Raw genomic sequence first — 12,163 nt, forward strand, 5'->3', positions numbered from 1 at the left:
ATGTGCCCAGTGGGGATGGACACCCCCAGCACACCCAGCCCCACAGTACCTGCTCCAGGTGATCGACAGCAGCCGTTTGTCGCTCCAGCTCCTTCCTCTGCTCAGCAGCACTGCCCTCCAGGTCCCAGAGCTGCTTCTTGAGTGCAGGCACAGCACTGGTGTCCGTGGCACCAGCGGTGCTGAGCTCCTGCACCCGGCTGGCCAGCACGGCCACTCGCTGTGCCAGGCTGGCCACCTCTGCCTCCTTCTGCTGCTCGGCCAGACAGAGCAGGGGGTCAGAGCCCAGACATAGTAGGGGGCCCTGGCACTCACACCCTGCTCTTAGAACCCACAGCATTCCCAACAGCATCATCCGAAACCCCTGGAGCAGCAGCAAGCAGTGGGCAGCCCCTTCCCCACACTGAGAACCCTACCCCCACCACGAGCCCCGAGCACACCTTTCCTTCTTGATCCTGAGCTCACCTTCCCACTCCTGTGGGTGTCCCCACTGTGGGCTCCCCACAGCCCCTGCTGCCTGAGGTGCTGGCAGCAGCCCTGCAGGCTCCACCCAACCCCACAGTCATGCCCCTGCCACTGTCAGGTCAATGATCTGAGGGTCTCAGTGGCACCTGGTGCAGCACCATCCCGTGGGACACAGACTGACACATGGGATTGGGGGTAGGGGTGTGAGGAAGAGCACAAGTGACTTCAGTGACAATGGGGGTGGGCCTGGTTAGCTAAATCACGGGATGGGGATCACTTATACACAGCAACAGCCCTTCTTCTAGCAGAGGAGAAAGTTATTTAAACACATCAGGTGCCTCCCAGAACTGCGTTAAAAGAAATTGGAATCAAGTTTCCTGATTGCCTCTGCTCTAATTGCAATTGCTTTGCTTCCAAAGCTGTTCCCAAAACGGGGTATAATGCAGCAAAGTGGGATGACTCTTCTTACCTCCAAGCTCTGCTGAAGTTTACCCATCTCCCAGCGGATGCTGGTGTTCTCCTGGGACAACTTTTCACGGAGGCTCTTCTCAAAGGCAGACTGTCCCAAGGCCTGGGCTAACTGCAGGTCAAACCTGGAGGGGGAGCACCAGTTACCTCTCCCTAGGTCAGGCTGGAAAGGGCTTGGAGCAACATGGGCTAGTTGAAGGTGTCCCTTCCCATGGCAAGGGAGTGGCACGAGATGAGCTTTCAGGTCCCTTCCAACCCAAAACAGTCTCTGTAATTCCATGATAAACTCACACAGCAACAGGATGTAAAACTAACCCCCAGGTGTGGTGCAACCTCCAGCAGTCAAAACAGACGAAAACATCAGCCCTTCCGGGAGCCTCTTACCCACCCTAATCATTCCCCTTCCCCGTCCCTCCTGCTCCAGCACTCCCCAGCCCTCCACGCACTCCCATCAGCCTTACTTCTTCTGCCTCTTCTCCAGCTCGTGGCTGCGGCTCTGCTGGCTCTCGGCCAGCACCCGCGCGTCCTCCAGCTCGCAGGACAGGCGCCGGCACCGCCGCCGCAGCTGCTGGGACACCCGCTTGGCCGCCTCGCACGCCGCCCGCGCCTCGCCGAGCTGCGGGGAGGGACGGCCCTGAGACCCCGCGGGACACGCATCCCGCAGGGGAGGCACCCCATGGACCCCGCGGTGCAGACGCGCCCCGCAGAGGAGGGACCCCCAGGGACCCCACTGCACACAAACCCCGGGTAAGATCCCCACCCGGCGCTCAGCCCCATTTAGGTCCCAGGGGATGGTCCGCCCCGAGATTTTTCACTAAATAAGGACAAACCGAGGTGCTCTGAACCCTCAGGATCAGGCAGCCCCCCCTCAAGCGCCTGCAGCATCCCAGCCCTCCTGCTGAGTCAGCGAAGCTGCCCCGGGGCAATGCCTGATCCCATTTCTCTACAAAAAGCAGTGTCTGGATGGAGGGAGAAGAATCCCCCAAGGATTCCCATCGTGTTTGGGACACACACACACACAGAGCTATTACACGTCAGGGAATGGAGTCATTAAGGAATGACTTTAAATAAGCAAAATCTTGCATTAATGAAGCTTGTAATTCCAAGCTAACTAAAAGCAAATGGGCTGCTTTGCTTTACTCCAGCTCCTAAGACTCAGCTGCTTTGCTTATTACTATTTAATGTACCATGAGCAATCTTCATTTCTTTGTTTCACCCATATAGGAAGTGACCTGACTCCCAGGCACCGCTCAGGAAGCACGTTGGTTTTTCAGGACAAAGCTCAGGAACTGCCAGCTCTTTACATCAGCAGCTCTTTGTGTGACAGATGGTGTGAGCACAGCCCTGTCCAGCTCCCTAACCCAGAACAGCACCAAGACTCACCACCGAGCCTCCCCACCCCGCAGCTCCCACCCTCTGCCCACACTCACACTTGACCAAGGTGGAATTTTGCCATGTTCTGGTGCAAAAGTGATTTTTGAAGCTTGAAGGAAGTTTTGGGGCATTTATTCTCAAAGCCAGCAGAAAACAAGTGGTGTTCCCTGGTCAGTGGGAGCAGCAGCAACAAGCAGATGTGAAGCTGAGCCTCAGCCCCGCAAAGCTTTGCCTGCCCCAGGAGTAGGGAGAGAACAACTGGCTCCAGCAACAGCCCCACTCCCTGGCGTGACTTGGGGGTCCCTGTCCCCTCCTGGGCTGGCAGCACTTGCCTTTTGCTCGAGCCCTGTCCTGGTGCCCAGCTCGGACTCCAGCCGCTCCTCCAGCTGCACCAGCCGCTTCCGCAGGAACACGATCTCCGTCTGTGCGCAGTCGAACCGCACCTGCCACTCGTCCTCTGCCACAGAGAGAGACCCCGGGGGGCTGGTGGGTGCTTGGGCCTGACCAGCCCCAGTGGCTGTGCCAGGGGTGGATGGGTGGATGCACAAGGACACCACAGCTCCTGGGTAGCACCAACACCAGCACCGAGCTCACAGGGCACAGAGCTGCTTTGTGTGCCCAGGGCTGCCCCAAGCTACATGGAACATGTGCCCTGCCTTAGGCAGAGCATGTGTGCTCATCCTGTCACATCCCACCCCATCCTACCCCATCCCGTTCCATGCCATCCCACTTGTGCCTTAGCAGCCTCCTCATCCCACCATGCATACTTCAGACACACTCTGAGGTGCTGGGAGTGCTGAGCACTGCCAGGCAGTGCCAGGAGCACCCTGGGGCAGAATCCCTGCTGTCACCCCCAGCCCCATGCCAGAGACAGCACTGCGTGTGACCAAGCTGTCACTGCCAGATCCCACCAGATGAGCCATGTGGGATGATGGGCTGCCAAAATACACTGGGGTGCCAGGGGCGGGGGGAGTGGCACTGACTGGAGTGGCCAAACCTCTGCCCTCTGCTTTGTGGCTCTGCTGACCCCACGGATCAGGCTGGATGCCTGGAGCATGCATCACCTGCAGAGGGACATTCCTACCTCCTCCAGAGCCACTTATCTTCATTTCCCGCAGCTGGACCAGCTGTTGGGCCTCTTCCAGCTGCTTTTCCACTGACTCCAGTTTCTTCTGCACTTGGTCATGTTTGCTCTGCGGAAACCAAAGGAGGAAGGGAGCAGGTCTACCTGGGTCTAGGGTCCAGCAAGGCTGTGCCAGGAGGAAGGCATTGCCACTGGCATGGCCCAGGGGCTCAGGGCTCTCGTACCTGCAGCTCCTGCAGCTCACGGGCACCCCGGAGCCGCTCTGCCCGCTCCCCATCCAGGGCCTGGCAGATGACATCGCCCTTGTACCGCTCGTCCGACAGCTCTGTTGTCAGGTCGATGACCTGGGGGGATGGGGGGTCAGTCTGGGCATGGCTGTGCACACCGGATCAGTGGGGTCAGCCATCCAACATCAACCCCACAGTCTTGAGTGCACTCTGCCTGCCCTTTGGGGAGGGACCAGCACCACCAGTGGGAGCCCAGGATCCCATTTGGCAGCGTCCAGCTGCCTCTGCCAGGCTGCCTGTGCCACACTGCCTGCACTGCGCTGCAGCCAGGGCTCATCAGATTTCTCCATTGTTCTATTTGATTACATTAAATTTCCTTTGAAACCAGAAGCAGGTGAATGAAGGGGAGAATTATTAATTCAGAGAATCAATTTCATTTTTCGCAGAGCAGAGGGGCACACGGTCTATCCTGCTCAGCTGGCCGAGCGAGGGGCTGCAGAGGCAGCAGGGCCACAGGAAAACACAAGATTCCAATGCTTCTTTTTCTGCATCTGACAGCATTCTAAGGCACTTCACATTTTGCAGGCAGCAGCTCCTTAGAGGGTCTCACAAGTTTAACTCAGTACGCAAACCCCACAGGTTTCCTGTCCCTGGGGAGTCGATGTTTTTTTGGGTCTGCCCTGAGGCGTTCAACTTGATCAGCATTCCCAGCCCTTTAACAGAGAGCTTAAACTAAACCATCTTTACTCCCTTCCCATAGAGAAGGAGATTCCAGGCCCTCGGGGCTGTTGGCACCCTTAACCAGAGCTGCAGCCTAGACCCCAGCTCAGCCACGCTGCAGCCCAATGATCTGGGCAAGCCCAGGGTATTTATAGAAACTTTGGGAGCTCCTTCTCTCCACGATGCTTGGCAAGATCCCAGGCACAATCACACAAGAGCCCTTGCATCAGAGAGCAGAACCCACGAAGGACCAGCAGCTATCTGGGGATTATGGAATCCCAGAATGATTTGAATTGGAAAGTACCCCAAATACATCCAGTGCCAGCCCCTGCCATGGGCAGGGACACCTCCCACTAGACCAGGTTGCTCCAAGCCCTGTCTGACACAGCCTTGAACACTTCCAGGGATGGGGCAGCCACAGCTTCTCTGGGAAACCTGCAGTGATGCCAGTCTGGAATGTTGCAGCTGGGCACCACAGCCCATCATGGTTCTGCTCAGAGAACCACTCCCAGATAAGGTCATTGCTGGCAGCCACCACTGCCCACCCCACTGCTGCCCACGGCTCCTCCAGCTGTGGTGGAACTGGTGCTACTATTCATCCTGATACAGCTTCATTCCCAACCTGGCCAAGCAGGGCTGTGGCAGAGGCATTGGGGACTGTACCAGAGGTTTTTGGAGTTGTATCAGAGGTTCTTGAGGCTGTACCTTGCTCTCCAGCCTCTCTGCAGTCTGCCTGAGCTCACTGCATGCCTGCTCGGATTTTTCCAGCTTTCTTCTCAGCGCCGCCAGCTCCTCCTAGGGAAGATTGGGAAAAAAACACACATGGAGAGTTCCAGCATCCTTGGTTTATTTATGAAAACCTTGTTTTCTGTTCAAAATAAGTGGAAGAGACATAGCTGCCTTATTAGTAAAATTTACCAGGCAATTTTGAAGGCTGCTCACTGCAAATTGCTGGGACTACAGCTCTTGACATGAATTCCATCGGAGGCAATGTCAGCTTGGGTGTGCATAGAGCACATTTTATGAGAAAGCAGCAAACCTCAAAAGCCTGGGTTGAACAGCCAGAGGCCTGTATTGTGCCCAGGGAGTGTCCCAGGGCCCTGGCAGGTATCACAGCGCAGTGCAAAGGCACAGTGTTGGCTGTGATTCCTTTCCAGGCAGCAGGAGCTGCTCCGTGCAGCCTTGTCCTGCTTTGATGTCCAACACTGAGCACAAGCAGAACGTGCAGAGTCGTGATAAAAACAGGGGTTAACGGGTGATGGGGCCTGATGGATCCCAGGTGGGTTTAGGCAGCTTTTATTTCAGCTGAACCAGCCTGAAAACATCTTGTTAAAACCTCACTCAGGCAACAGGGAGAACAGGACGCCAGGGAAGATTGACTAGGAATTTAGCACTGATCTGCCCCATCCCATCCCTCGGTACACACCTCTTTTGCACGGAGCTGCTCCTCCGCCAGGTTAACACTGAGCAAGGGCCGCACGTGGCTCAGCAACTGCCACCAGGGCCAGTGCCTGACTGCCTGGAAGACCACCAGGTTCTTCTGGATGCAGCGGATGGCGAGGCGCTGGATCTGCGGGGAGACACAGCAGCAGAGACTCTCACCCAGCCAGGAAGGACCAGGCTGGGGCACCAGGCTGGAGGGGGATGAGGTGGCAGAGGAGGTCAGGGGATGGCAGTGTGGCATCTCAAAGCAACCCACAGGACAGGGCAAAGCGGGTACCCTTCAAAGGAGCTCAAAAGAGCTGTAATTTGGATGCTCTGGGCCATATCCCAGCAGCGCTGATCCGAGTGGGCACAGGTATCCCTAACCAACGGGATGGGTACCTTCAACCTCTTGAACTTCTGGCGGCTGAGGAAGCCCTTGCAAGCAGCCTGGAGCAGGGTCATCTTCTGGGCTATCAGCTTGTCACGTTGCTTCTCCAGTCTGGAGATGACCCCCGGCTTCAGGAACACCTGAGAGCAAGTACAGAGGTTACACACCCCCAGGACAGGGACTGAAACCTCTCCCTCCTCCTGTTTAACAGAAGCATTGACTGTCACAACATGCAATTCCTCAAAACCCTTCCCTTTGGATGCTGCCCATTCCCCCCAGTGCAGGGATGGATGGATATCTCAGTGGCTTCTGACAGGTCAGACACAGCTATGCACGGGTAACACAGAGACATGCACAGGCAGTGCACAGATACACACAGACAATATAGAGATAAGCACAGGTAGCACACAGACACACACACTAACACATAGCTGTGCACAAGTAAAACCAGCTACAAACAGGTAACAGCAACAGTGCATTAGGATAGTGAGCCACGTTGTTTTCGTTCACTGAACTGGTCACAAACACCGTGTAAATGGTAGAGATGTGCCAATGCCATTGAATTCAGCCTGGTATCAACCTCTGAGTGTTTAAGGTATCTCTGGGTCACTGCCTGGCAAAGCTCTCGGGATAGAGGACCAGGACTTGGGATACAGGTGCTCACAACTATCGCAGCCCATTTGCATAACACAGCTTTAATAACCCCTGAAGAACACGTGTGAGGCCAGGGGGTGCTCAAAGAGCTGCATTTTAAAGATGCCAAATTGAATCAAAGAACAATCCCAAGGAAACACGCTCTCTCGAGCTAATGCCATGATTGCTCCACCACCTATTCAATTGCCTCATTAATGTCTGTATTAACTCCCCAACCCAGCAAGCTTCGAAGCCAGTACAAAATCAATGCTCAAAGCAACGGCAAAGCGAACTCCTCCACAACGAGATGTGACCGGGACTGCCATCGTGCTATTGATTAATAACAAGGGTTCCAGAGAAGAGATAATTGCAAACTGTGCTGTGCAGAATAAAAGAAAGTTATTTTGCTCCACAGAGCTGTTTCATGAATTCTTTCTTTACAGACTGCAGAGCTGAAGGCAAGCACTCACAGGAAATTAATTTTTCTTTGAGACCATTACATTTGAGTTCAAACACTGTTGCTGTGACAGCTGCCTGGCTTTGCAATGTGAACCCCAGTCCACCGAACTCATGAACTGTTCAAGCCCCGTTCCCTCCTATGACACATCAATGCCATGAGGGGCTGGATTTTGTTAATCAGGTACAGATTTTATCCAGGGTACTGCTTTCAGATACGAATTAGGAGCCTTCTGTGCTGATTGTTGGTGAGGCTCAGTTTCCCAGCCCACCTGGTGCCATGTCCAGCAGCGAAGGTGAAGCTTTCTTCCCAATTTGGGAAGCTGTGGGCAGCTGGCACGGGGCAGGCTGTGCCCCCCCACACCGAGAGCAATGAGGAAGCAGGGACTGGAGCCACCCTACCTGGCTGCGTCCTATGGCAATGCTCCTCTTCTCCAGATCCAGCGCCTGGAACAGCTCCTCTATAGCCTGTGGAGAAGGAGCACATCGTGGAATTGCTCAGGAAACATTTATACCCTGCCATGAGCCTGCTGAAATGGTGTACAGGGATCCCTGGTCCTCACGGGTGCCCAGTAAGGTGCATCCAGCTTATGGGCACCCTGTAAAGGTACTTCCAGCCCTGCTCTCCTTTCCTCTTCCCAATGCCAAAGCCCACCTTCCCAGTCATAAGTCCTGGTGTAAGGACTTTCTGTCCTGGAGGCTTTTGGTGGGATGAGGGGCAGAGATCTGCAGCTGCATGAAAGTTATTCCCCCTTTTGCTACCATGCCTGGTCTGGAAGGACCCCAATGCCTGGACAGCCCTGGGAGGAGGTGACACAGGGGACAGTGAGAGCCTGTCCCAGTTACAACCAGCTGCACTCAGTGGTCCCCTTCTGCTCACCTCACCAACAGCTTGTCCCATGAAGCTAAAGCAGGTGGAAAAGTACAGAACTTCCCCCGAGCCCACCAGCACAGCACAGAACCCTCACAGGGATTCAAGCAGGAGATTAGTCAAGGGGAGAAGCCTGAACTCAATTACTCTGAGCTTTGGACCGACACAGGAACATAACAGGCAGCAACACCAGACATTCCCCTGGGGCAGCAAACGCTGTCTGTCTGAATGGGTGGTAACAGAAATCCTCCGCTGATACTTCACTCCAGACAGCATCCTCTGGCAGCCTCACACTTCTCCTTCCCAAAGGACAAACCCATGGGATGAATATTTCACCATGGACCCAGGAATACCTTGTGCAGCAGAACTTCACTCCTGGTCTCACCAGCAGCCTTGCAGAGGTGGGATGGAGTACACCAGGGAATGGGGATATGAACCACCACAGGGCATGAAATCCCGTGCTGGAGGCAAAGAAGTGCCAGCACTGTGGCTGTGCCCTGCTCCAGAGGCACTGCTGGGACTGGTGTAGGGCTGTGCAGCACGATACCACCCCATCCCCACCTCCATCCCCATTTGATCCCCATCCCACTGCATCCCCACTCCCTCTCCATCCCCCTCTCCATCTCATCCCCATCCCAGCACAAGCACAGGGCCAGTTGTTGCTGCACTGTCACCTCACTGCTGATGAGCATCTCCCCTGCTCCAGCGGTCAGGTTAATGCCTCTTCCCAGGAAGCAGTCCCCAGCCAACAAAACCTTGCAGCAGCAAGCTCCAGGGAGGATGGGATTTTCCAAATCCCCTGCTTACACCCTGCTGACAAGGCACCCTCTGCCTTCAACAGCATTTCAGAGCAATATTGACCTTTTCCAACTGTCAAACTTGTCTTATTAAATCCCGAGGTCTTAACTGCCTTTGCACACGCTGGCAGGCAGTTTGCACAACACAGCACGTGCCCAGCTTTAATTCTTCTTCTCTTAGCTCTTCCCAGCTCGCCCACAGCCTTATTCCAGGGGCTGGGATGGTTCTTCCATGGTTTTGCTACAAATTTATTAGGAAACAAATAAAACTGGTACATCCCCACCTTCCTTCCTGAGCTCTTTTGACTTTCAGGCATTGTGGGACAAGGTGAGCAGCCACCCTGGGCTGTAGGTGATGCCAAATACCCCAGGAGACCCCACGGTCCCTGCTCCCTTGGGTTCCTGGGAATGCTGCCTGGCTTGTCCTCAGCCAGCCAGCTTTAAGGGATCCAGGAAGAGGGATGGAGTGCTGTCATGCTGGGCCACAGCAATGCAGAGATTCTGCCCTCAGTTTGTGCCCTGTCCTTCAAACCAGGACAAGCAGGAATCCTCAGCACACAGGATTGTCAAAGTCATTTCCCCTTAAGTATTAAAAAGACACAATAACAGACTGAGTTCTCCAAGTCCTCTCCATGGTGCAATAATGCTCATGAGCACAGCCCACTCCAGGAATTTACTGCCTTGGCAAAAACAGTCCTCAGGGGAGAGACTCTGGGATGCAGAGCTGAGCTCAGCTGCCCTGCCAGGCTACTGGAGGATCCATGTCCCTCCGTGCTTGGGCACCATGGGGAGGGTGAAGAGGAGCAGGAATCAAAGCCATCCCCCAAATCCAGTGCTGCAGGATGCAGCCCCATGGACAGATCACTCCTGATCCTTGCTAAGGAGCTCTGAGAGACCAGAGCCCAATCTGTGGGCTAGCCCAGAGACTCCCAGACCCGATCACCAATGCTGATGTGCTGCCCAGAGCTGTGCTGAATGGGGTTTTCTCCTTCTCCCAGTTCCTGAGGGCAGCCTTGTGTTTAGAATCATGGAATCATTTTGGTTGGAAAAGCTCTATAGGATCATCAAGTCCAACTGTTCCCACAGCACTGCCAAGGCCGTCACTAACCCATGTCCCCAAATGCCACATCCACACATCTGTTAAACCCCTCCAAGGATGGTGACTCTATCACTTCCCTGGGCAGCCTATTACAGGTCTTGACAGCTCTTCCAGCGACAGAATTTTTCCCAATATCCAATCTAAGAGCTCCAGGAGTTGCTCCTCATGACAAAGACAGCCCTGATGGCATTGGGGAGGGTTGAAATAGCTCTGGCATCAGCACAGCCCCATGTGGGGGTCTCAGCCTGTGTCCCCCAGCCAGCCCGGCACACACCTTGCTCTCATCTGGCACCTCGTAGGCAGAGGTGTGTTTCTTCATCACCTCCGGAGCCAGGACTTGGAAGCGCCTTCGGAACTGGGTGAGGAGCAGGCGATCCGTGTACCCTGGAGGCAGACAGACATGCTGGGGGCTGCACCACTCCTGGGGCACTGCCACTGGGACACTGGGGAGGGATCTGGTCGGACAGGGCTGTGAAGTGTGGCATGTCCTCCTGTGCAGGTCCCTTTCCCCATGACATTAACTGTGACTGTGGTTGATGCAGGTCCAGCCCAATGCATGGATGCATCCATGCTCCAAGGGGAGCACGGGAGAACCCCATTGGAGCTGCGGCCACCCAGGCAGGAGAGGGGTTGGGAACCCCTGCAAAAAGCAGCAATAAAAATTCGGGGTGTTTCTGAAATGGGTCTGGTAAGAAGTGGGCGATGGGCAGAGCCTGGAAGGGCTGAGGCAGGGGCAGGGTGGCAGTGGTGGGTGGGACGGGCACAGCCCGTGTGGCAGCGGCGGGGCCCGGACGTACCGACACGGTGCAGGCGCAGGGCGTCCAGGAGCTGGGTCCCCTCCAGCTGGGTCCTCAGGGCCACCACGTCCAGCTGTGGGGCTGCATCGGGTGGCGCAGGGGGACGAGGGACCGGCCCTTCCGACCCCATTCCCGGGAGGAGGCAGTGGACAAAGTGCAGCTGAGACCGTCGGAGAAGGTTGGTGAGGGCGTCCTGTAGGGCAAACAGAGGTCAGTGGGGATGGAGGGGGACAAAGGGGCAGCACATGCTGGCAGTGGGAAATGCTCCCTGTGCACCTGCTGCAGTGGGTCTGGGTAGGTGAAGGAGTCACCTCCAAGCCCTTAGGAAGCATATTAGGAACAGCTCTGGTCAGAGAGATGAACACAGGGGTGCAGGTCCTAAGACTCTTCTCATATTTTCAGTCGATGAGATGCAAAAACTTACCAGGGTTCATAGAATCATAGAATGCTTTGGGTTGGAAGGGACCTCAAAGATAATCATGGTTGAGGGACACAGGGTGTAGGGCTTGCCAGGGACAGAGACCCCAGAATTGGCTGGCCAGGGAGTCAGCAGAGCCTGAGCCTCATCTCCGAGAGAGAGTTTGGGCACCTAATTACAGCTGAGAGCAGCAGGAACTTGGCATGTGCCCAGCACTAAGGGGTAGTTTACTGTCTGAGTGCTTAAGAGGATTAAACTGCGGCACAGCAAGGTTCTGTGTAATCTGCTCATGATCTGTTTGCCTGTGATGCTCTCCCTGAGCGACAGCAGCGCTGAGGAAGCTCATGGTCACCCGTGGTCAGAGCAGCATCCCGGGTGAGACACAGCCACAATGGTCACCCAGCTCCTGGGGCAGCGGGTGACTGATGGGGGGTGCAGGGCTCCTCCAGTAAGAAGGAGTGTGTCCAAGGCAGGGTCTCAGTGCAGGGTCACGATACTTCGTGCCATAAACCCCCCAACCCGCAGCCACGAGGGTCCCGACAGCAGCACTCACCGCCTGCAGCTTGATCTGAGCACACACCGACCTCTTCCTCACAGCTGCGAAGCTGCTGGCGAAGGTCTTCCTCAGGCAGGTGTTGCGGTGCAGGGCGGCCTGGGATCGTCCCTCCAGCCCGGCCACGGCGCGGCAGGACAGCGGTGCCCGCGCGCGCGGCTGCACCAGCTCCCTCACGGCGGGGCTGCGGGGATGAGACATGGGATGGGGCACTGGGGTGGGAGACCTTGGCTTCCCAGCCCCTTCTACAGGGATGCAACAGCCGGGGCCCCAAATTCAGATTTGTGCTGCTCTGTGGAGTGGAGAAGGGTGCTGAGACGCCCCTCACCCACTTTGCTCCTCTCTGGTCCGGGCACTGAGCTGTTCACTGCTGTAAAACCTCCTCTGAGTT

The 12,163-nt window shown here is 55.8% G+C and overlaps 1 protein-coding gene across 2 annotated transcripts in view; it reads right to left on the reverse strand.

The window, feature by feature from the left end:
- Nucleotides 1-12,163, reverse strand: part of MYO18B (myosin XVIIIB) — a 56,023-nt gene that overhangs the window by 26,720 nt on the left and 17,140 nt on the right. For both annotated transcript variants that reach the window (XM_051785531.1, XM_051785530.1), the window contains exons 19-31: nt 11,773-11,956; nt 10,802-10,994; nt 10,279-10,388; nt 7,640-7,705; nt 6,160-6,288; nt 5,762-5,905; nt 5,041-5,130; nt 3,613-3,732; nt 3,389-3,497; nt 2,637-2,761; nt 1,392-1,546; nt 932-1,055; nt 50-250 (exon numbers count right to left, since the gene is read on the reverse strand). In XM_051785531.1, coding sequence (XP_051641491.1) covers nt 50-250; nt 932-1,055; nt 1,392-1,546; nt 2,637-2,761; nt 3,389-3,497; nt 3,613-3,732; nt 5,041-5,130; nt 5,762-5,905; nt 6,160-6,288; nt 7,640-7,705; nt 10,279-10,388; nt 10,802-10,994; nt 11,773-11,956 — 1,750 coding nt within the window. The remainder of the gene's footprint in view (nt 1-49; nt 251-931; nt 1,056-1,391; nt 1,547-2,636; nt 2,762-3,388; nt 3,498-3,612; nt 3,733-5,040; nt 5,131-5,761; nt 5,906-6,159; nt 6,289-7,639; nt 7,706-10,278; nt 10,389-10,801; nt 10,995-11,772; nt 11,957-12,163) is intronic.

This window comes from Manacus candei, unplaced genomic scaffold (genome assembly GCF_025592945.1).
Source record: "Manacus candei isolate 608988 ecotype Guabito, Panama unplaced genomic scaffold, ASM2559294v1 h1tg000020l, whole genome shotgun sequence".
In the NCBI taxonomy this organism is placed as follows: domain Eukaryota; kingdom Metazoa; phylum Chordata; class Aves; order Passeriformes; family Pipridae; genus Manacus; species Manacus candei.